The sequence below is a fragment of the Aptenodytes patagonicus genome, chromosome 3, assembly GCF_965638725.1.
Source record: "Aptenodytes patagonicus chromosome 3, bAptPat1.pri.cur, whole genome shotgun sequence".
NCBI classification, from domain to species: domain Eukaryota; kingdom Metazoa; phylum Chordata; class Aves; order Sphenisciformes; family Spheniscidae; genus Aptenodytes; species Aptenodytes patagonicus.
The window spans coordinates 79,359,238-79,381,152 of record NC_134951.1 but is presented as its reverse complement, the minus strand read 5'-3'; the positions used below and the strand labels follow the sequence as shown (position 1 = coordinate 79,381,152).

The 21,915-nt window shown below is 36.2% G+C and overlaps 1 protein-coding gene across 1 annotated transcript in view; it reads left to right on the top strand.

Moving 5' to 3' along the window:
- Positions 1-21,915, top strand: part of PRKN (parkin RBR E3 ubiquitin protein ligase) — an 807,172-nt gene that overhangs the window by 401,062 nt on the left and 384,195 nt on the right. Inside the window, exon 6 of the mRNA XM_076333958.1 lies at positions 14,381-14,496. Coding sequence (XP_076190073.1) covers positions 14,381-14,496 — 116 coding nt within the window. The remainder of the gene's footprint in view (positions 1-14,380; positions 14,497-21,915) is intronic.

The window sequence follows — 21,915 nt, the reverse complement described above, 5'->3', positions numbered from 1 at the left end:
CAAACTGTAAACATGTGAAGGGGGAAAAGCAAAGAAAAAAACCACATCTGATATCCAGCTGTAATTTCTGTCTGAAATTGGAAGGGTGCATTTTTATAATGTTACAGACCTGCACCTTTAAATGAAGCGTGTGTGTTTTACAGGCAAATGTATTTCTCCTTTTAACTTCTAATTACCCCGAAGGGATTATTTTATGCAATTTACTTATCCAAGGTCTTCCTATGTATGCATTACATATTCTTGAACATATAGACCATGTGATGGAAAGTTCGTTTTCAAGTTGTCGTGAGCTTTCCTAGTGAACATTGCTGCTATTAAATGAGATAATGCCTGTGCAGAAAGAATAGCAGTCAGGAAACTGCAAACGCAGTGGTAAGTGCATGGCAGGGTTTGGCAAACACTAGCTGTTTAATTGCTTATGCCATCTATGGGAGAATTTTGGAGTCTGAAAAAAGATTTGTCATAACAAATGCTATAATAGACATGTTATGTTTGTGTGAACACAACATTCGTGAGGCCAAATTCATCTCGTTGGCTCAGTTACCTCTGCAAGCTGTACATCTTACATAGGGAACTCGAGCCAACCAGGGGCAGCTTTAATTTCCAGCGGTTATTTTGCTAGAGTGCTGCTGGTGCTCTGGACAGTGCAAGTTAGTGAGTTAGTCAGCATGGTGTGTTTGAAATTTTGTGAATAAGACAATGCACCTGGACAATTGGTTTTATTTAATGTTCATGGTAACTTCTGTCTTTCTGTTTTTCTGTTCTTTTTCTGGTAGCCCATTACAAGGCAATGATTTTGGTCATGCATTTGTATCTTTTAAATTACTGGTTTTCCTTACATAAAGTTGAAGTAAAATAGTTTAATAATAAATACATTTAAAAGTATTTTTTCAGAAATACATTTTCGAGGTAATTTGCAAGTTAAAGCAATTTTAGTTGCTTTGTAAGATAGGTATTGTAATAAAAATAATTTCTGAAATGTCAAATGGAGAATGTAGCATTGTGTGTTGTTTGTGGAAAACACTTTATACTGCTCATGCACTCTTCATGCTCTCATTTAAAGATTCTGCTATCATGTAAATCCCTTTTTAGTCACACTTTTAAACAAAATTACTTTTTGATCTGAGTGAGGGCATGAATTTCTATTTATGCAAATTCTTTTGGCTAAACTAAGTATGAATTTACAGCTATTTCTACAGGTAGAAACCTACTTAGTAAATTCAGGGAGCAGAATGTGTTTTGCAATGGAGAAGGGTGGAAGAGTCCTGCCCGCAGTTGCCTGTCTGGTCAGAATACCAGAGGAAATCAGACCAGGAAATAGTACTGGTTAGGAAGAAAATGTGTTTCCAGAAGTAGAGAGAGGTACAAACCATGTCCCACTTACTGTTCATAGGAGGACAACAAGGTCAAATGTTGCCGGTAAAATTCCTCATACCAAACGGCCAAACGGTACAGCATAGCTTATCTGCAGCTAGTGAGTTTTCTCAGTCCCCAAAACAGGGATGCAAGCCACGTACCAAGAACTGCGCCTGGGTGTGCCCACTCCTGAACTCTGCTTGTGAGAGATGCTAGCTGGCACCAGGGACCTTGCTAACACTGCAACTGTATGGATGACTGTGTTTAGTCACCCAGAAATGCTCTTGAATATTCTTTAAAAATAAGCTGTTTGCTAGTGTGGATGTAGCCTTATTCGCCCTGGATAAAATTTTTTAAGTTAGGAAAAAACAATTCTTTTTTTTTGCTGCTTGTTTTTACGATGAAGGCAGTGTACGTAGATAAAGGTTTGCTTGGAAAACCAAATTAAATCACTTTAGTGAAAACAGTCTATCAAGGCACCATCAGCATTATATTAAAGCTATGCAAATAGCCATCTACGCTAGATAATATGTCTATGTATTAAATTGTCTCAAAGGAAAAATGTCCACATCTTTCAGTTTTTAATAATAGAAAATACCTTTTCAAATCAGATACTATGCTGTCATCTACTGAAAAATGTTGGCAGCTTCTGTACCAGTATGCACATGAAATAGGTTTGTTGTGTTAAATGCTTGTTTAGCTTATTTGTTGCATTTTTCAGATTTCTTATGCTAGAAACTATAGGTAAGAGTGCAATGCAAACAGAGATTTCTTTTTTCCTAACAAGATTATAGAGGAGATAATGGATTTCTCACTGTGACTTATGTTTTCTAGTTCATCTTGCATATATATTGCATCTAGCTCATCTGTATATATTATATATTGAAAATACATTTTAAAAGACCCCAAACAACAGAGAACATTAAACTAAATGCCAGAGAACAAATTCAGTTTACTGCTAAGATTTTAGTGAGTTTTGCGGTACAAGATTAGCCAAAGAGAAGAGTTTTTCGGTGGGTTTTTTTTGTAGCTTTTGTTTGTTTGTCCCCTCTACCCACTTCATTTACTGCAGCCCTGTGTAACTTTCAAGAACATCTAGTAACCTGTAAGAACCTCCGGGGAAAGTTTTTTGCAAGACTTTAGCCTATAACGCCATTTTATTAGGTAGTGGTGTATTCGATTCCATAACAATGCTGTTTTTTAATGTATGAGTCATGTAAAACACTAGAGACTTATTTGTATTTCATAAGTTTGAAGTAACAAATTATGCGTTTATATATTGAAAATTATAACAGGACTGTGAAGTGTTTCTACTGGACATCATAGTTCAAATTTTGCTTTTTAAAACATTATCTAAAATGCTTACCTCACTAATGAAACATCTTTACCTCATTTCACAGAAGTAGAAGAAACAATTGTAATGTTCCTTGTGTAAGGAGTTATGTACAGATTATACTTAGCTGAAACCAACAAAACGAACTAAACATATACATAGTCCTCTTCCCTCCTTGGATGATGGCAATGTGAATCAACTATTTGCTTCTGTCTATTCATGTGACTATTTAACATCATTCCTCCTTTTCTATTTATCATATGTTCTGAGCATCATGCACAGTATTCTTTTTGGTTGCTTATTGTTTTAAGAAAGCTTCAGTTTGTGTGATGCAGCACAAACATTCCATCTGACTGCTCAGTCCATGTAGAAGTAAAAGGTTTAAACCAGAGATTTAGGGGAAAAAAACTAAACACACACATGTAAATTTACTCCCAACTCCATCAACTCTGGCAACCCGACAAACCTGAAAAATAATTATTGGAAGAATTTTGCAGAATTTCCCCAAACCTTTGGGTTTAATGTGTCTTGCTCTATGTGGGTTAGATGTTACCTCTGTGTGTGTAAGTGGGACACAAGACCTATTCTTTAGCACCTTTGTAGAAAGGAGAGTATTAGGAGCATAAACCCCAATAATTCAGAACTCAATTAAGACAGCACACCTATAGCTATGCTGTCCTTAACAGAATGCATAGTCACGGCAAAGAACACACTTCAAAAGAAAAGCAACAAGCTGCTGAGTGGCAAATAGACTTCAAAAACCCATTGCCTATTCAATGAATATTCAGGAGGTGCCAAACATTCATTAGTACATTTCTGAGTCTTCAGAGCAAAAGGCAAGCATATCTCATACAGAGGGAGAGAATAACATTTGTGCCATTTCCTCCCTTTCCTTCTCTCACTGTACCCAACGTAACTGGGCAATGTCTTGGCTGGTTTGTTCTCATTCATACCCTGATCTATGGCAGGCATTGGAAAGATGACAGAACAAACCATCCAATTTTTCAAAGCTGAGACACAGAGATGAGGCAAAGAGCCACTCCTGTAGTATTACAGCCTAATTCTGTCTGCCCAGCGTCCTCACATAAATACTGATGCTCCCCCTGAGGCAGCCTGAGTGCTAAATGAAAGGTGTCTTAGTACTGCCTTTCAGCTATGTTACAGACTTGTAGATCATCTATACGGTTAATGGATGGATGTGAGGCTCTAGGACATTGGTGATATTAGCTGAAGGCTGAAAACCTAAACCCAAAAATAACAATCATTTTTCAAGATGGCTGTTGAGTTAAAAATACCTTTTTTTCTAAGCTTTGAACCTGACCAGTTCCTTTGATATCAAGGGCTGGACAAAATTTAAATGTTTCAGTTGCAATAGGATCAGATGGATGGGAATCTACTGCATATAGTGCAGAAACACAGCAATATTTACAGGCTAGACCATGGAATTGGTCGTGTCGTATAGAACACTCATGAAAGGTAACAGCTAGTTAAAGAAATGATGTCGTTTACTTAGATATTTGTGATTTGTTAACTCTGTAGGCTTTTCTCCAATGCTCAAGATAAGATTCTTTGAGAGACCTTACAACATAATGTCACCTGTGCAATATTTACAGCTCAAGTATGGGAGTCCTGTTTCTTACACATTTTAGATTTATTCTATAGTAATTTGAATTCTTGATCACTATCTTTACCCGAAGTGCTTGTTAGCATGGTTGGAAGAGAAACAAATCACTCAAACCTGTAATTGCAAATAACTTTTTGTGCCATAAGCAGCACAGCCTTAGGATCTGATATCATATAGTATTTGAGTTTCTTCCCTCCTTGAGACCTTTTTGTGGCTTACGTTCACATAAAAATTCAAATCTGATTGCCAGAGGAAATTAAGCTCAAAGTAAAGGATTGATTCTCTACAGGAAACACTTGATAACAAATTTAAACAGTTGGATTCTGCTTTAAAAGAGGCTGATGGGAAAGTTTAAGTCCTAGAAATCAGCACTAATGTTCAGGATATGATGATTATAATACATTCTAAGTAGCTACTCTGAAACAGAGACTTCCTCTGTGGCTCAAGTAATTCAGAGGAACTTTTCCAAAATAAACTGTTTCATACATGCTGAAACCCGGTGAACAAATTCAGCAGAACTATTTGGGCTGGGGTCCGGGGGCTGGGCTAGGTAATTTAATCTTCCTGCCAACTGCAGTCTTGGTTCAGCCCAGAAGTTAGTGTTGATCAGAGACTGTATTTCTAAATGTAACATGGATGAAGAAAGTTCGGAGCAGAGGGGGGAAGGGGAGAGTTTGCACTCCTCCAGGGCAAGGAAGGTGTAAACCTTTCACATGATTTTATGTGAAAGCGTAGCCATTCTCATTGAAACATTGTTTACTTACAACTATCTTACTCTATCTTTATACCACGGATATTACAGTACCTGTGACATTGTTAATTATGTGTTTCTGGTGATTGGTCAAATGTCTATAGGGCCTTTGATTCCACTACAAGGTAACCTTCCAGGCAAAGATCTGGTTTATAAGGAGACATGATGCCCTACAGCCTTCATTTCTTTGTCTACACTATGAGAAAATGGGTGATAGAAGAGCTGGATCATGCTGAAGAGTCCTGTTCATTCTGTCTTTGTGTCATGGAAATATTACTGCTCAAAGGAATGACAGCAGAATTAGTGGCAGGATTGTCTGAGCCTGAGCTACCACTTGCAGAGAAATGAAGCAAGTATGGTGTGTGGCTGCCTTTAGACAAGCAAAGAAAATGAGAAATGCTGCTGTTAAAAATGAGAAAAGTCACTTTCACACAGAGTACTTTCCTGGGTGGTTGAAATACCATTGTCTGGGCAGCAGCAGCTGAGGGATTCCCAAGGCATTTGTGCTCTTTGCTTCCACTGTGTCTTTTCTAGTAGACAAGGAAAGAATAATACATGATAGGTACTGCATTTCTTGTTGCTTTTCTTATACACAAAAGTCCTACGAAACTATAGTTGCACATTATCTCCAGAGGCCAGATGTCATTATAACGTTGTATAGTTAATAACCCATCATGCCAGTTATTTCAATCTTAATTATATCCATCTCCTTTTTTTAGATTTTAATACAAATTATTAACTGAAAAGTAATACCTGAGGTTTTTGTATTGCAGACAATAGACATGCAAGCTGTATGCACCATTGTACGAAAACAACCTTGTTGGTATAAATCACTGAAAATCACATATAATAAGTGATGGCTCCCTCAGAAATGGATAGTAAGATCTTTTCAATCTTTAATAATCTTGGTTATATCACATTAGACTGCTGATTAAAACTGCATGGTAGCTATAGCTGTCCTGTTATTAATTTTTGAACAATACCTCTGTTGTTCTAGTGAATTCTGGAAAAATGAAAGATAGAAACGTCCCTTGGCAAGGAGAATAAATACATAAACAAAAGATTGATTGTTTTTTTTTGTTGTTGGTTTGTGTTGGTTTTTTTTTTTAAGAATATGGATAAAAGTGGGATCTGGGTATGATAATAGAGGCTGTTGCTATTTCGTAGCCCTTGAAAATGTCTCATTAAAAAAACTCATTTACGATGGGTTTTTCGATATGTTTTTATATGCCTAAAACTTGTCTTTAAGTGACTCGGTCAGGGCTAAAACACTAGGTCTTGTAAAGAATTATGAATAGCATGTATGTTTCCCATCCCGTAATCCTGCTACACTCAAAATACTTTCCATATCATAGGCTATCTGTCCAAATATTTGATATGCAACAAATTGTTTTTCATATCCGCAACTGAATAAAAGGTATGGTGAATATGTTTGATTCTAAGAGAAAGAAGCAGAACTGTATATTTTTAGTGTTTTTCTTACATGAACTTATTTAATGTTGACCAAGAATAAAAAGGAGATATTGTAAAGATGTATTGACACTTCTTTCTCTGCAATATAACGTGTCTTTTAGTCACTTGGACACATTTAGATTGCAACTGTTACTGCTGAACAGAAAAGAAAGTTTGGAAAAATGCAGGAGAGTAACATTTCTGCCCCAAACTGGTGCTTGTCTCAAAAACGTAATAATAATTTCAAAAGTTAACTCCCTCCCTCCCTCATCCTTCACATAGGTCAAAGTTGATGTATTCGCTAAGACCAAGCATAATCTGACAGCCTCAGTGAAGAGTTGGCAAAGGATACTCATCCTAAAGAGCTTTTATCATGAATAACAGATCTTTCTTCTTAGCCAGCGGCATTTTGAGAAGGGCAATGGGGTTCGTCACAAAGCAGATATTAGAGAGATGCTCATATTCCTTCTACATTTTTATGCTGCTTTTGTCTCTTGCCAAATTAAATAAATATATACTTCTTACAGACATTGAAATTTAATATATCAGCACTTCATTGTCATTCTTCACATGAAAATACATGTCAACTTATCTTTGAGGTCAGCTTAATTATCAGCAGTATATTAACAAGGCTTACTATATAATATTTGATCTCTCCTGGGATATCCGTTTTTCTCCTTGCATCCCATAAAGGCATTTCTTTAAAAGTTCACACTTCTGACGGCATCCATGAACTGCCATGCTGTCCTTCTACTGCATGCTCTACAGCAGAGATTCCATGGATTTGAAAGTGTGAGGGCTGGGGAAATTTGTGTAGAAATGTATATAAAATATGTTGGTATTGGTGGCATTGTTTTATTTTCATTCTTGCTGATTATTCTGATTCTATTCTGAATATGTAGGTCAGACATCAGGTGCTGAGTTTTTCAAAGGATCTTCTCTTTCAAATAGAAAAATTATTTTAAGAATTTTTTTATGGTAAAGAAATGTTGTCTGAGTGTAGTGATTATGCTTTTGAAAGATTTATATTAGTATTGGTATGTGAATGGTTAAAGTGACCAACATCTTTAATCTTTGCATCGCAGTATGCCTAAAATCTATGCTAAGGACCTTCAAATCCACTGTCACTTAATAACCTTGATTATTGTCCTGCTTAATCTTAATAGAGAATTAGCAATGAATCACGTGCATTATTCTACTTTTTTGTAGTGATCGATTTAGATAGTTCTTTGACACTGAAACAGTACTTAAGGAATTACATGCTGCAGCTTGAATGCTGGTCTAATACTGTGCACAAATCCTTTCCTTCAAAATGAGTTATCAGTTTGTTTGTCCATAACCACTGAGGCAGTCCATGAAAGCTGTATTTATCGGTCGTTTGCCTAGGAGGTGATCTAGCTAGCCATGCCCAAGGCGCAGTTGTGTTTCCCAGCTCAGGGAAGTCAGCTGCCCCTTGGGAGAGTGTTTACGTTACTGATATCATGATCAAGCATCGAGTTTATGAATCACAGGAAATCCACAAAGAAAACATTTGATTTTGATTGGAAACTCAAGTAGGAAAGAAATATTGTTGAATGGAGAACATCTTAAAAGAAAGTAGTGAAGATGACAGGAGCAGAGCCTAAGGTTAGTTTCTCAGCTATAAGAGTTGCAGTAACATTTCCAGATGAACTCCAAACATAAACAGAAGACTTTGCTTGTCTGAAATTTAGGTAGCTATAGGAATGCTTTTGCTTTATTTATGTGGTTTTTTAACTCTAAACACAATTATATTGCAAAAAATTGGAATTATGGTTAATAATTTTCTTCCTTTGATCTTAACAGCTGTTTAGGTCTCTCAGTCATTGCTTAGTAAAAAAAAACCCTGCAGAGTAGCAATCACCAAATCATTGGTACTAGATGGTGCTCACAATGCTCAGTACCTGATCTGAGGTCCTTGGTAGCATCTGCTGAGCTGCATAGGGGAATTGGGAAGTTGGTAGTGCAGGCCACTATTTTGCGGAAGATATCTTTCAGTAACCGCAGCTAGTGAAAATACTGTTGACTCACAGAAGAAGGTGAAGCAGTCTTACGTATACAATGCATTCATGAGTCTGTCACAAAATCATTTAAGATTTGATTGCCGTAATCTCTAAAAATTATTATTTGGCTGTACAGCCTTCCTCATATTAGTTAGCCAGTGTAATTCAAACAGCTTTTCTAACACTTTTTATTTATTTAACTTTAACAGCACTGCCTGTTCCACATGTGAACTGTGACTTTTTACAGGTTGTTGGTTTTTTTTTTGCCACAGAGATATTCCTATGCCCTGGAAAGCCACAGCCTGCAATTCTTCTGGGATGTGGGAACCTTAAAGTGTCTCTGCTCAGAGTTGAACCCAGTCTTTCCCAGAACATCCCAGAAGAAGTATTTGATTTCACAGCTATTCTGAAGTGAGTTTCTTTCAATCTGTCCTCAGATCCACTGAATATCTATTTAATTTTTCAGTTGGAAAAGGAAATGAAGCATTATCACAGGAGTATACCACAATGGCATTGAAGTTTTCTCTCATTCAGGGGAATAATTATGGTGATACAGAGGAAAGGAGGTTCAAGAGTGCTGATAATTTGAAAAATGAAAACTACAACTTCAGTGGCTATAACACATATTAATAAATGGCTTTGCCTATCAGTCCTAAATAAACACATGTGTGGGTAATTCAGGGGAAAAATACCATAGGGTCCCCACCTTGTTCTGTAGCTTATTAAGAAAAGGGAATAAGAAATGCAAAGGCTGAGCTTCCTTAAGATTTTTAACCAATTTACACAACAGTGAATGAGAAACAGGGGTAGGAATCTGTATTTTCATGTGTATATGTTGTATATCAGCTGAGGTGCAGGCTACTTTGGTACTTGTTAGCAAAGAACAGTGTTTTTTCTGACAGTCCAGTAAACTGGACTGGGGAACACGTATCAAAAGGGTAAAGTTTCTTGTGGGCCTGTCTCACCTTACTCTGTTTCAGACCCTGGCTTCCCACTGATGGTTTGTGTATGACTTTGATCTTTTACTTACTTTGGTTACTTGACCATATAGAAGATAGTTCGCTTATCAGCAGTTAGGGGTATGCAAACCCCTGCTTTGTTTGAAAAGACAGAATTTAGGGAGAGATGCTTTTTTTTTTGGTAAAATATCAAAGAATTTTTTTTTTATAAATTTGAGCGTTTTCTTCTTGAGTTTCATAAAATGTAGCTAACACTGACCATGTATCTCTGAACCTTTTCTTCCCCCTTGTACTTTTTATGATGTTGTGTGACACAAAAGCAATAACAGGAGTGAAGAATATGACAAAGTATGTAAGAGCAATGCCTGCTCCTTTCTCTGAATAACAATCTATCAGATACACTGCCAAAAGGAAGACATTTGTAGTGTTAAATAGAATGTTTACAATTTAATGGGACCTATGCCTTTAGACAAGAAAATGATCTAAAGGTATTCACTGCAGTAGAAGGTGACCATAAAACTACTCGCGTTCAGAATTAAGAAAAGCACTAAATTTGGTCTCGGCTTTTGCGGTAATTTCTTGACTTCCTTACTCATTGCTGAACAGAAATACCTAACAAAAAAAAAGCATTCATCAGAAATTTTTGTACCAAGTGAGAACACAGGTGCAGAAAGGAGGAATAATGTGATTTCTTCTATTTTAAAATATTTTAGAAGTGGTCAGATAGTGATGTAGACTGCATGAATTTTTGCCCATCCCTTTTATATTATTCTGTAAGGTTTTACTATTATAAGGTTAAAATTCTGAAAGTATTGTCTCATATAGCATAACATAAGTTAAGTATAGAGAGACATTTTGATGTTAACCTTAAGAATTAAGAACTGCTCGTATGAGTGTGACAGTCTGTGGCAAAATTAGTGTTAGTCCTAAATAGCCTGGCTCCAAGGTCTCTAAACTTGTTTGGAGATTAACCTTGGAACATACACTGATTTAGATTAAACAATCCAGCAAATTTCCCTCCTTAGGCTATCATACACTGGGTGAAAGCCTAAATAAAAGAATAGCTACATTTACATGCCTGATGACATGCAAGGCTGGAGAGTGAGAAGTGGCTAAACTCTTCCCACTTATATTTCACTCTCAGTAATTTCATTGCTGGAATCAGTTCAGAAGCAACTTGTGCTGATGGGTTATCTTTCTTCATAACTTCATATATATATATATATGCCCCAGCATAAAAGGGTTGTGCTTGCATCACGAGAAGTCTGTTCAGTCTCTGGGAAATCTGGTAGATACCTTCTGCTAGCCCATTCCAAAACCAGTAGAGATCTGGCCCCTGGGAGCTGTGTGGAACCAGTAAGCAGCAGAAGGGACCTTACTGGGAAAATGTACCATCATCAGCGAAGACGTCTTTAGCAAAACTGAAGTGTCAAATTTTATGTCTAAAATGTAATCTTGTAAATGTATCCTATGTAACAAATAAATACTTGTGGATTCTTTATTTACACAATGTGTGAAACCAGGCCACATAAATTTTTATTTGCAACTGGAAACCTAATTGAGTTCATGACTTTTAAAAGCCTTCCAACAATTGGAATGCGTATTACTATGATAAAAAAAAAAAATTGTGGAAATGCAGTCCACACTATGCCAGAACTGTTAGGCACTCAGCATACTGAGTTTTTCAGATTCCAATCTCTCCCTGTATTTCTGAACTTCCATCACAGCACTGATGTCTCAGGCCTACAGACATAGACTGTTGTGTTGATTTTATGGAATTGTGCATTGTGTGGGTTGATACCTTTTGTTTTTGCAAGGGTGAACATGTTATAAATGTGTTAGTTTTACTGTACTGCTAGTCTCAACACATTTGTTATAAATGACTTTTTTATTCTTTACTCTTGAAGATTTCTCCTGAACAAATACTTGATATACGATCTTGAGGGATTTTTTTTTCCTATACTTTTAACGAGGCCTCTGTTCTGTTTGCATTTAATATTAAGATTTGCTGTTTCTTTAATTGCAGTTTACTCAAGCATGGAGTCTTTCAATGAATAGTTTTCAAGAGTGGCAATATTTTCTTTTGTTATTTCAAATAGTATTTTCACATTCCTTAATGTTCTCCATTCAGTAACACCAAAGCACATTGTAAATATAGTTAGTAGAGGAATTTTATTAAAGCAGTTTTTGGGCTGATAAACAGAAGTATAGAGAAGTAATTTTCCTAACGCTACAGAGAAAGTATTTTGGGAATGTAGCACAAGACTTGACTGTTTTTTTTCTTTGTTTTTTTCTTTTTTTTTTCCCCTCTCTGACTTGTAGGCAGTATTCTATACATCTTAGAGTATGGAATAAAAATGGTATTTCTTTATTTCCCTTCCATCGTCATTAAACAACTTTCATGACAAGAAACTTATAGCCATTGTGAGCTATTATCAAAAGCAATTAGAATCATCAAACAGATGCTCTTTAGGGGAAAAAAAATTAAGTCTAAAGCTATTTCAAGTGTTTTAGAGCTTAATTCCTTTATTACTCTTTTTCTTTTTGCTTGTGACCCAAAGAAAGTTTTATTATAGCGGGTAAGTAATTTATCAAAAAATATTTTTCTTTTGTATGTTTCCTTGCCCATAGTTTATCTGTTCTGGAATAGTGAGTTGTCAATATTCTCTTAGTTGTATGCAGATGTACTGAAGCAAGGAGATATTTTCAAGACTTTTCCTGCATTGAAATAAATCCTTCTTACCATTTAATTCAAACAAAAGTAAAATCAAAGGGCAAAGAAAACTCAAGCTCCAAAACCCATTAGCAAATAATACAAAGATTAATGGATACATTTTTAAAGGTTGAAAATAAATTAAAGTTGCAGATTGTGTAAGGTTTTCATGTACTCCAGATGAATGTGTAGTTCCATTGACTCATTCTCAACTGCTGAAATGCTTCAAGTTGAACTGATATTTAAAAGCTGTGAGTGTGGGTCTTGAACAAGAGAAAAAATGTGGAAGGTCTACAGTCTTGTCTAAGGATGAGTTTAAGCATATTTTCTTGCTTGAGACTACTTCCTGATGTTATGAAACAGGACAGAAATATGATTTAGTTATTAAGTTAGCTCTATATAATTATGTACAGGTGACTACTTCAAAAGTTTTGTGAACAATTACTTTGTTTTTAAAAATAGGCTTGCCTTTAAACTATCCTCTTACCCCTTAGTTCTCTTAAACTGCTACTAACACATGCTTCAGACAATGAGTCCTTAACTTATAGCGGAGTTTGAGTATTTTATTTGTGTTGATTCTATTGCATGTATCAGTGCATTTCGAGAAGCAGGATTGACTAACCTGGGAGGAAGGTTGTATTAATACTTCTCATATGCCGGTTACCAGATTCCACCAACTCCCTACTGCAAGGCTCAAGGTAGTGAGAAAGTAAGAGGTTTTTCTGGACTGATTTTAGTACAGTATTGTAGAAAATCTCAGTGCAAGGCTGTATAGAGGGGAAGGTGATTTTGTATTAAACAAAACTGATTTCATTCAGCCACACTCATTCTCTTATATTCATATACTAACAAGTACTAAAATATGTGTCCAGACAGTCTAGCTAGGAACTTGGGGTGACACTAGGAAACACCACCTAGCAAGTCTTTTTCATGGCTTTTGAGTTGTTCTTAGTGCTGCGGTTTCGATGTGACTTTTGCACCCTAAAGAAGTTGACAGTGACTGTAATTCTTTCTTCCTTCATCCTGTCCCACATCTGTGAGTCACTGCGAAAAGCTGCTGATTTATTCACCGTCTCTGTGTCTTTTTCTCTTGCTGCAGTTTATTCTTTTTTTTCTTTTTTCTTTTTTTTAGGATTTTTTTTTTTTTCCGCCAGTCTGGGTGTCTTGAAGAATCATCTGTGATCCTAACATCTTGATGCCGTCAACACCTGTCATTCTTTTATGCCTTCTTGTCATTTCTTCCGATGCTTTTATACCCTTACCTTCCAATTCACACTTCATTTATACCAGTTTTAATGTTTTCATTATGAACCTCCACAATTTGATACTGGGAAAAAGGTTTCATAGGAACAAAGAAACTGCAAACTGTCATCTGTGGCTCCTATTGCAAAGCATATGTCTTCAGACTGCTGTTATTTACATATGCATAGAGCTATTTGGACATTAAAAACAATCTTTTATAACAAAACCTTATGAAAGCACAGCATGATTGGTATGGCTTTCCCTGGGGTGCAATGGAAAAGAGAACAAAGCACACAGTTGTGTAAAAAGTGTTACGCTAATGAAAGCAGTCTAAGAAGCTATATAGAGTGGTATGGACTAAAGCAACTGAATTCAAACACAATATAATATATAATTGCAAATGCAATACGTGTCCCAAGAGAGGTAGAGCTTCCCTTTAATATGATGGTAAAATTGTATCGTATAGATTTCCAACATCACAAAAGCAAGGCCAGACTTTACTAATTTAGAGCTAAAATTCTGTATTCTAGAGTTCAGAAAATGGTAACATCTGTAACAAAAAAAATGTGAAAATATTAATACATAGTGACAATGCTTAGTATTCTGCCTTTGATGACTATACTTAGATGAAGTCAAGAAGAAGTAATTTTTTTTCTATAAATCCAGAAACTCACAGAATGTATTGGCACTGATATCAAATTAGTACACAAGTAGGTATGTTCTTCGCTAGGGAAATCACTGAAGAAAATACACACCTAGACCGGTATTTTTGCAAGGGATTCCTTATAAACCTTTCCTAATGATTATCCTCGTTTTCTGTTGGCAGTGGTGATTTGTCTGTTGTCTCAAATGTCAGTTAGCCTAAGATAAAAGGAGGACATGAGCGGCAGGTATATAATCTTCTCTTTATCTCTCCTTCAATATTTCAGGAGTTTTACTTTAAATGTGGAGCACACCCAACCACTGACAGTGAAACATCTGTGGCTTTGAATCTCGTTACAACAAACAGTCGCTGTATCACATGTATAACATGCACAGATATTAGGTAAGTACAACGAAAAGTGTCAGAGATGCAGTCTCAGTGCTTCAGAGTACTTATTACTTTCAAAGAGCTTTTTTTCCTCTGCTGGTTTTCCTTTTTAAACATTTTTTTCGCCTGGTATCATAGTGGAAAACGGGCCACATTTTCAGGTGTGTTCTTTGTTTTGCGGTATTATTACAATTTAAATTTTTCTAGCTTTGTTGAGTTGCAGGTGGAAATCTGACTGCTTAAGTTCTAACTACAACATCAAGTGCTCAAGATAGTGGCATAAGTGCGTAGATCTTTGCTGCTAATCCGTATTTAAAAGCCGGTGAATGAAAGCACAACTTTGAGGGGGACAAACTGTTCCTGCAGAAAGGAACTTTTTGGTCTTTGTTTTATAAATGAAAGCAAAATTTCTTATGATGCATCTATTCTCATGTTCTTGTTTATTGCAGTTTTAAATACTGTAATCCATCTTACCGTATGGTATTTGGGCACATATATTGAAGAATACCATTACGTGCAAATGCATGGATTAAAAACCAATTGCCCGAGAAAGACTGCTACCATTGTTGTGAAGAATTACCTGAAACACATTTATCTACTGATTAGGAGATGTTTTGAGGTGGAACCTCAAAACTAATGACACCATGTTATACACTCTAAGTGTTGCTATTGATTGGTCTGCATTTTGCAATAGAAGAAAGAACTTAGAAAAATCTTATAGGATAGGAGGAGGTGTGAATGAAACAGTTAAGAGATCTCTTTTTGGGGAAGAAAAGCTGGATTCCTGGAAGTAAAATTCCTATTTAAAATAATAGGTGGTTTTTCTGATTCTATCCCAGACCTAGTATAATTATATTGTGTTGTGCTTGCATGCTGCTGCGTTGATAGCAGCTGATTGGCTGCTGACAGTATTTGGCTCAAGAAAATGAGTCTTAGAGATTAAAAGATAATTGTGCATTGAAGAGAAGAGTGTGGTGTCCATCACTTCCCATATACACAGCATTTACAGTGTTGCCATGTGTCTCTTTCAGAGACTACCTTGCAGGCAGTCCATGCTGAATTACTTAGATAGTTTGCCCCCAGTGGTTAGGTATGCAGCAGTATTAACTTCTCTGTAATTAAGGATAATATGAAGTTTCCATTCTGAGCCCAGCTTTCTCCTTTTCCAAGAACAAGAGGGAAGACTATCAGACATAAATATGATTACTTAGGTTTGAGAACTGGTTATAATTATTTCAATCAAATTTTAAATGGATATGTTGACATTTTCCTGAATCGGTGTATTCAGTACAGACCTATTCAAACATATTCATGAAGTTGTAATTTTTTCCTCTGTTTTGTGGCAAAATCCCAAAGGAAAGAAAGAGGTAAGACTTCATTTTCTGGATTTGCTTAGCTGAACTGTTCCCAGGACTAACTATTGGCTTCCTAAACTTTACTAGTAAAGTTTAGTGGGACTATTTATTGACATGTCACAAAAGCATATCAATTCTCATTAATTTAAATTAAGGCATCAAATAACTATGGGAGACCTAAGTTTCAGTAGACTTTTAGCTCAGCACACAATCTGGGAATATTTATTTATCAATAAGCTTATTGGATTTATACACTAAACAGGGAAGGAAGACACATCTTCCTGTTGGCCTCATGCCGTTCAGATTATTTCTAGCTTACAGGACCCCTTCTGAGATGCCGTTAGGTGATCTTAAAGTATTTTATTTCTAAAAGTTCGTAGGAGTTCTGACTGAGTATCCTAAGAAACAGGGTAGGATTGGGTGCCTGAACATCTGCAAGGCACTAGCAATTCCTAGTTATCTATCCACGATGGGGACAACAGGTTCTTTGAAGTTACTCATACACATAATAAGTCTTTCAGTCTTCTCTTTATTTTGTGTAGCAGATTCAGTTGTTCATAAATAGGTTTGTCTTCTGTTATGGAGCATAGAGGTAACTTTTTAGATAATGAAAGTTCAGTTTAGTTTTCTGAATGGCTGACAGATTTTATTTGATCATAGCAAGATCTCTGAAGACTGTAGTATGAGAAGAGGATTAGATGGCAGATGTTATAAAAACAGCCTACAGAGCAGTTGTATCCCCTTCAATCTCCAAAAAGTCAGGGGAATACTCTTCTGACCCAGTATGTCTTGTAGGCCATGGAATTAATTGTTTGGCAGGAGGCAGTGAAATCAGTTATCCCAAGAGTGAGCGGGAGAGTACTCCAGAAGCCTTCTTGCAGTTTTAAAGGTTGTAAATGCGTTAATAAATTTATGTAGCCAGAATTTGACTTCTCATACTTCCTAGAGCTATAGATGTAGGTTTCCTCTTTGTTCCTCAAGTGATGCAGTGAAATGATGAAGAGGATATTCTCTTTTCTGCCATATTGTATATTTCATATGATTTCATAAGTGACCTCTGTTCTCCTGCACACCTCCTAATTTCTTACCACCCATAAGCACTGGCCTGTGGAACTGCACAAGATGAAATCGGCAGGAAGTAGCCAATATTATTTCAGTTCCTTCTCTCTTTCATGGTTAACTAACATGAAACTATTGTACCTTGACTCTTCAGGTAGCACCGTTCCTTACATGAAAACATATACGAAAGAGAATTGTGAAATGATAGTTGTTGGTCAAAAGAGAGAAGTTGCAAGGGATGCTTGAACTCTGTACTGATTCATATGGTGTGTCTTCTGGAAATGAGCTGATTTTGGCAGCATCTTCTGTGGTGTATTTACAGAACTAGCTCCTAGGTATCGGTTAAAGGCCAGATATCAGTCTCTGTCAAATTGGTACCTCAGCATTTTGCAGCAAGAATGCAGACTAAACTACTTAAAAGTGGCTAGTTCTCCTGTCCCTTCTAACAATTCACTGGGCAAGAGGAATGATTTGGCTTACTGCAGTGCAGAGCCCTAGTATGTGTCTGTACTGCTAAATAAAAGAGGGACAATGGCTGATCCCTGATCCCAAGCCAAATGGCAATGGCTGACAGATATCCTACACAATGATAGGTAGCCTGCTCTTCATCACAGCCAGCTTGGGATAATCTTGAAGCTGAAACCCAAAGGCTCGTTGCTGAAACTAGATCTGCAATGAAAGTATACTTTTTATCCTAGCAGTAAGGTGGCATGGAAAAGGGTTATTCATGTCCTAGTATTCTCTGTGTAGGGCTCGGGAAACATCAAAAGAGGTCACCAAACACCATGAAGTACAATGAAGGGGTAAAATTGCTGAACTAACAGCTGAGCTTCATGGGATAAACAGTACCTATCTCCAGGACCTGTGTCCACTGGGTTCTCAAGAACTCTAAGTATTTCTAGACTTCAGGAAAAGTTGTCTGTTCCTGACAACTTCCTGTGTTTTTGTTAAGCTCTCCACTCTATTAAAAAAAAAAAAAAGAAACAAGAAAAAAGAAGAAAACAAATAAGAAAAAAAAACTTGTCTAAAAGCCCCTTCTCTAGCCAACGTTAGAGGAACTAAAATGGAAGAAAATTGTTCTGTCTCATCATGTCAAAATATTGATACACATTTCTGTGATAACTCTAAAGTTTTGAGAATGTATCCATACATTAAATGCTGATTATCTTTCAGAAGTTTGATTTTTAAAGCCATAAAAGTCTATTATGCAGTTTTGTCTAATATTAAACATTTGTAGGTGATACCAAGAACTGAGGTACCAAGAAGACCTTACTCTACTTGATTTTTTGCATGGCCGGTCTTGTGAGTTGTTAAAATATAATTTCACATGTATCTTTGGGTGAATGAAATAATTTTCCAATTAAAGCTGTGAAAGAAATTTAGTTTCTGTTTCTGATTTTCTTTTTTTCCAGTTGCAAGGATGGTCAAAGGTAAGCCCATTTTGCAAAGAGCTAGAGATAGGACAATGAAATAAATTATTCGTGTTGCACAAAGGTAATAGTAATTTCTTGGGCTACTTATGAAATCTCTGCTCAGTTTTTTGAGTTTCTAATTCTTTTCTCCAACCAAACATTCCTGGAATATTTATATATAACTCAAAGAAAATACACAAATACCCATAACTTTTTTACTTTCATTAAACATTTAGGTGACTATATGTATTTGCGCTGGCAATTACTTTCTAATACTCCTGTGCAGTTGAAAAGTAGGATCCAGGGCACTGAAGTTTGCAGTATTTTGTGAAATCCTCCTTCATAATTCTATAGCATTCAGGTGGAAAAGATGAATAACTGTATTTGGTACATTAACTATTACTTTGTATTAGCTACACTACAGTAAAAAAAATAATTTGTGTCCGTTCTTCAAAATACATTTTTCTTCCTTTTTGCTGAAAAAATTTAAACAGGAAAAGATAACAACCAGTTACTATTTATGTATTTCTTAAATATTATTGTTCACAGCAAGATACACCATTTCTCTAGTTGTTTCCATCCATTTATCATGGACAGTTAGTCCACCACAGGCAGAGCAGTCAGGCTCCAAGATTCTTGGCACAGCATATGTATGGTTTTAGCAAGGTTTGTAGAGCTCATAAAAATCGTATTTAAAGCAGTAGTGTACTCTATGGTATATAGAAAAAATACAAAGTGGAAGTAATGTTTAAGCCTATTGCCAATTTTTATTCTCAAGTTTACATTAGGCACACTTTCTGTTTGCCTTGGGTTTATATTTGATATGAATATTTTCATGCAGCTCTGACCAACAGAGTGAAATACTTCAGAGCCACATACCCTTGTAGGGCTATGCTAAATCCATAGGCAGTATTCCATGTAGTGTAATGCCTTTCAATGTATTCTGCCTATCTACAGCAGAGTTAGTGTGAACTGGCAGCCTTTATGCATTTATTTTTTTCTGTAGCATTCAAGGTGATGGGTTGCTATTTTATGTCTTTGAAGAAGCTCTTAATAGGTTGAGCAAATGGCTGAAAGTTGAAACAAATACTAAAACTATGCGATCCTCAAGGGGAGATCTGCTTTTGTCAACTGTTTCCAGTAGAAATAACATCAAAAGCGGTTAGGAGTACCCCAGGGTACCCATAAATCAGGCTCAGGAATAACAGCAGTGTTAAGCAGTGTAAAAATAAAATGTGCAGAACAGAAGTGCCTCACGTCGTCTTTAACAAACTAGGTAGGGTACAATTCCTAAAGGCACCATTATTTTTAGCTTCCAACAGATACAGGTAAGTGTAAATGATATATAGGGCTTGCTGTCGCTTAATAGGTAGAAAAAATTCTCCAGAAGGTGAAGTATTTGCTGTTGTGTCATCAGAATGTTTTTATCAAATAAATCTCTACTTCATAATCTTGGACAAAAAAATGTTTTGTTTTGTTTAGACAATGGAATCTTGTAATATGTTTTTCTGCTATTCAGACTTCCTAATACTAGAGTTGAAGTGAGAGCTTAATTTTGCTAGCGGTAAGAGTTAGAAGTGCATATGCTAGATGTTCTTCAAGGGTAACCACGATGTAAGGTCTTTGTCATAATTCTTTTCAGCCAAATCAATTCAGACTGTGATCACATTAGACTCCATGGGCAGGAGAGTATTGGAGAAGGTCAGTGCTTGGAGGGAAGAACTCAAAGGGAATGTACTATAGGAAGTCCTGTTAGAGATTCAGTAGACTCTGAAGCTCTCTTCTTCAGTCAATAAAGAATGAATGACTCTGCATGTCGTTCAGGATAACTGTGTGTTAATCTGGTTCTGGTGGGACTACTTTGAGCCTCCTAAGCTTCTCACTAGCTCTTAATAAGCCATCTTTTTTTTCACTCTATTTTTTTTTCTGAAGAAAAAGTACAATTTACAAATTTTTTCCTTCCAGCAGCAGTTTGTGCCATCCCCTATCACTCCTACTCACTCATTTCTGTTATTGTAGAGTCAGGACTGAGACTCATGAGCTTCATTTTCATGGGGTAGTATTTCCAGATTGGTAAGGGATAGAATAATTTGCTTCTCAATAAATATATATGTGAATGATTTTCAGTTGTGGATTTTACCTGTGGATTTTACCTGCCAAGGAAAGACCAACTCCCCCAGGTTATTATGGGGATTAGGGTTTTTGTAATGTAATATTTTGGATTTTGATTTTTATGACATTATTGTTGATATAGAAGGTGTTCCAAGTTGCTTATTGACCACTACATGCTGTCCCATATTGCGCATTAGCGTTCTACATTGCTTTGAAGTAAAATATTTATTTTATTATGGTTTAAAAGATTGTTTAGAAATGTCTGAAATCATTTGCCTTACCTTTCTTTCTTTCTTTCTTTCTTTCTATAAATAGCTGGTATTAATGCAGTCTGGATTTAAAAAAAAGAGGGAAAGAATATCAGAAGAAGAATATAGCAGTGAATATGTCAAAAAGTATATGAGGTAGCAGGTCTGCCATGGTATTCAAAACCTTTAAAATACAAATAATTCCAGAATCTTTAGTTTCATGATTTGAATCAAATGTTACAGATGAAGCGACAATTTGCAAAAGTCAGCTTCTGATAAGAATCCATATCTGAACTGTAAACATTTTCAAAGTGAAGAAGCTGTCCTACAAATTTGATGCAGGTCAATTTTCCTGTTATTGAAGAGAGGTTTACCAGGGACCTTCTGTTCCCTTCTGAGATCAAAATGCAGACTGTGTCCATTAAAAGACATTGCCCATGTGATGTTTTTCAGAAGGGTAAATAGCACCTTATTCTAGACTTATAATTGCTATTTCACTTGTGGGGTATAGGATCCTAAAATTACCCTTGGGCCATTATAATCCGAGCAAGTTATTAGATCTATATTTAGCTCATCTTTTTCAAAGTACGTTTTCCCTCTCTGTGACCTGTGTTGATAATGTGGTCTCCGCTCCAAATCTCTGCTTGTTACATTCTGTTGTCTTTATATACCTTGAGTAGTTCAAAGAGGAGTGGGAGAAGATTATGTTAAGAATTAAATCTACTTTGTCTAAGTACTATGACCATCAGGGACAATGTCTACTGCTTTCTCTCCTAATGCTCCTGAAATTAATGGGATTTCTTAAGAATCACTTATTTAAAGTATGAAATTAATCAAATATCAAACTAAGAACTGTTACTAATTGGTTTAGAGCTTTTTCTTTTCCCCAATAAGGTAGCCTATGGAATACTGATTGTTACAGCTGTAATATTTGAGTTCTGATACAAGCAAAATTGTGCAGAGAAAACATTTTGTTGGCACTTTTGTTGGTATTTGAAACGTGAACAAAATCTAATAATGCCAGTAAGTGACCTTCATTTCTTTACTGGCGCACACAGTGGGTTTTAGACTCAAACACTTGTACCGTGGGCTTCTGGAAGATGTGCCTCGTGCATGAAACTCAGTTGCCTTAACCTTTCCATTGAACTGTAACCACTAATATGCAGCAGCCACCTATGGCAATGACAGGACAGCATTGCAATTCTTACTGTTTTGCCTCTGAATCTATTAAGATCTGCACTGCAACCG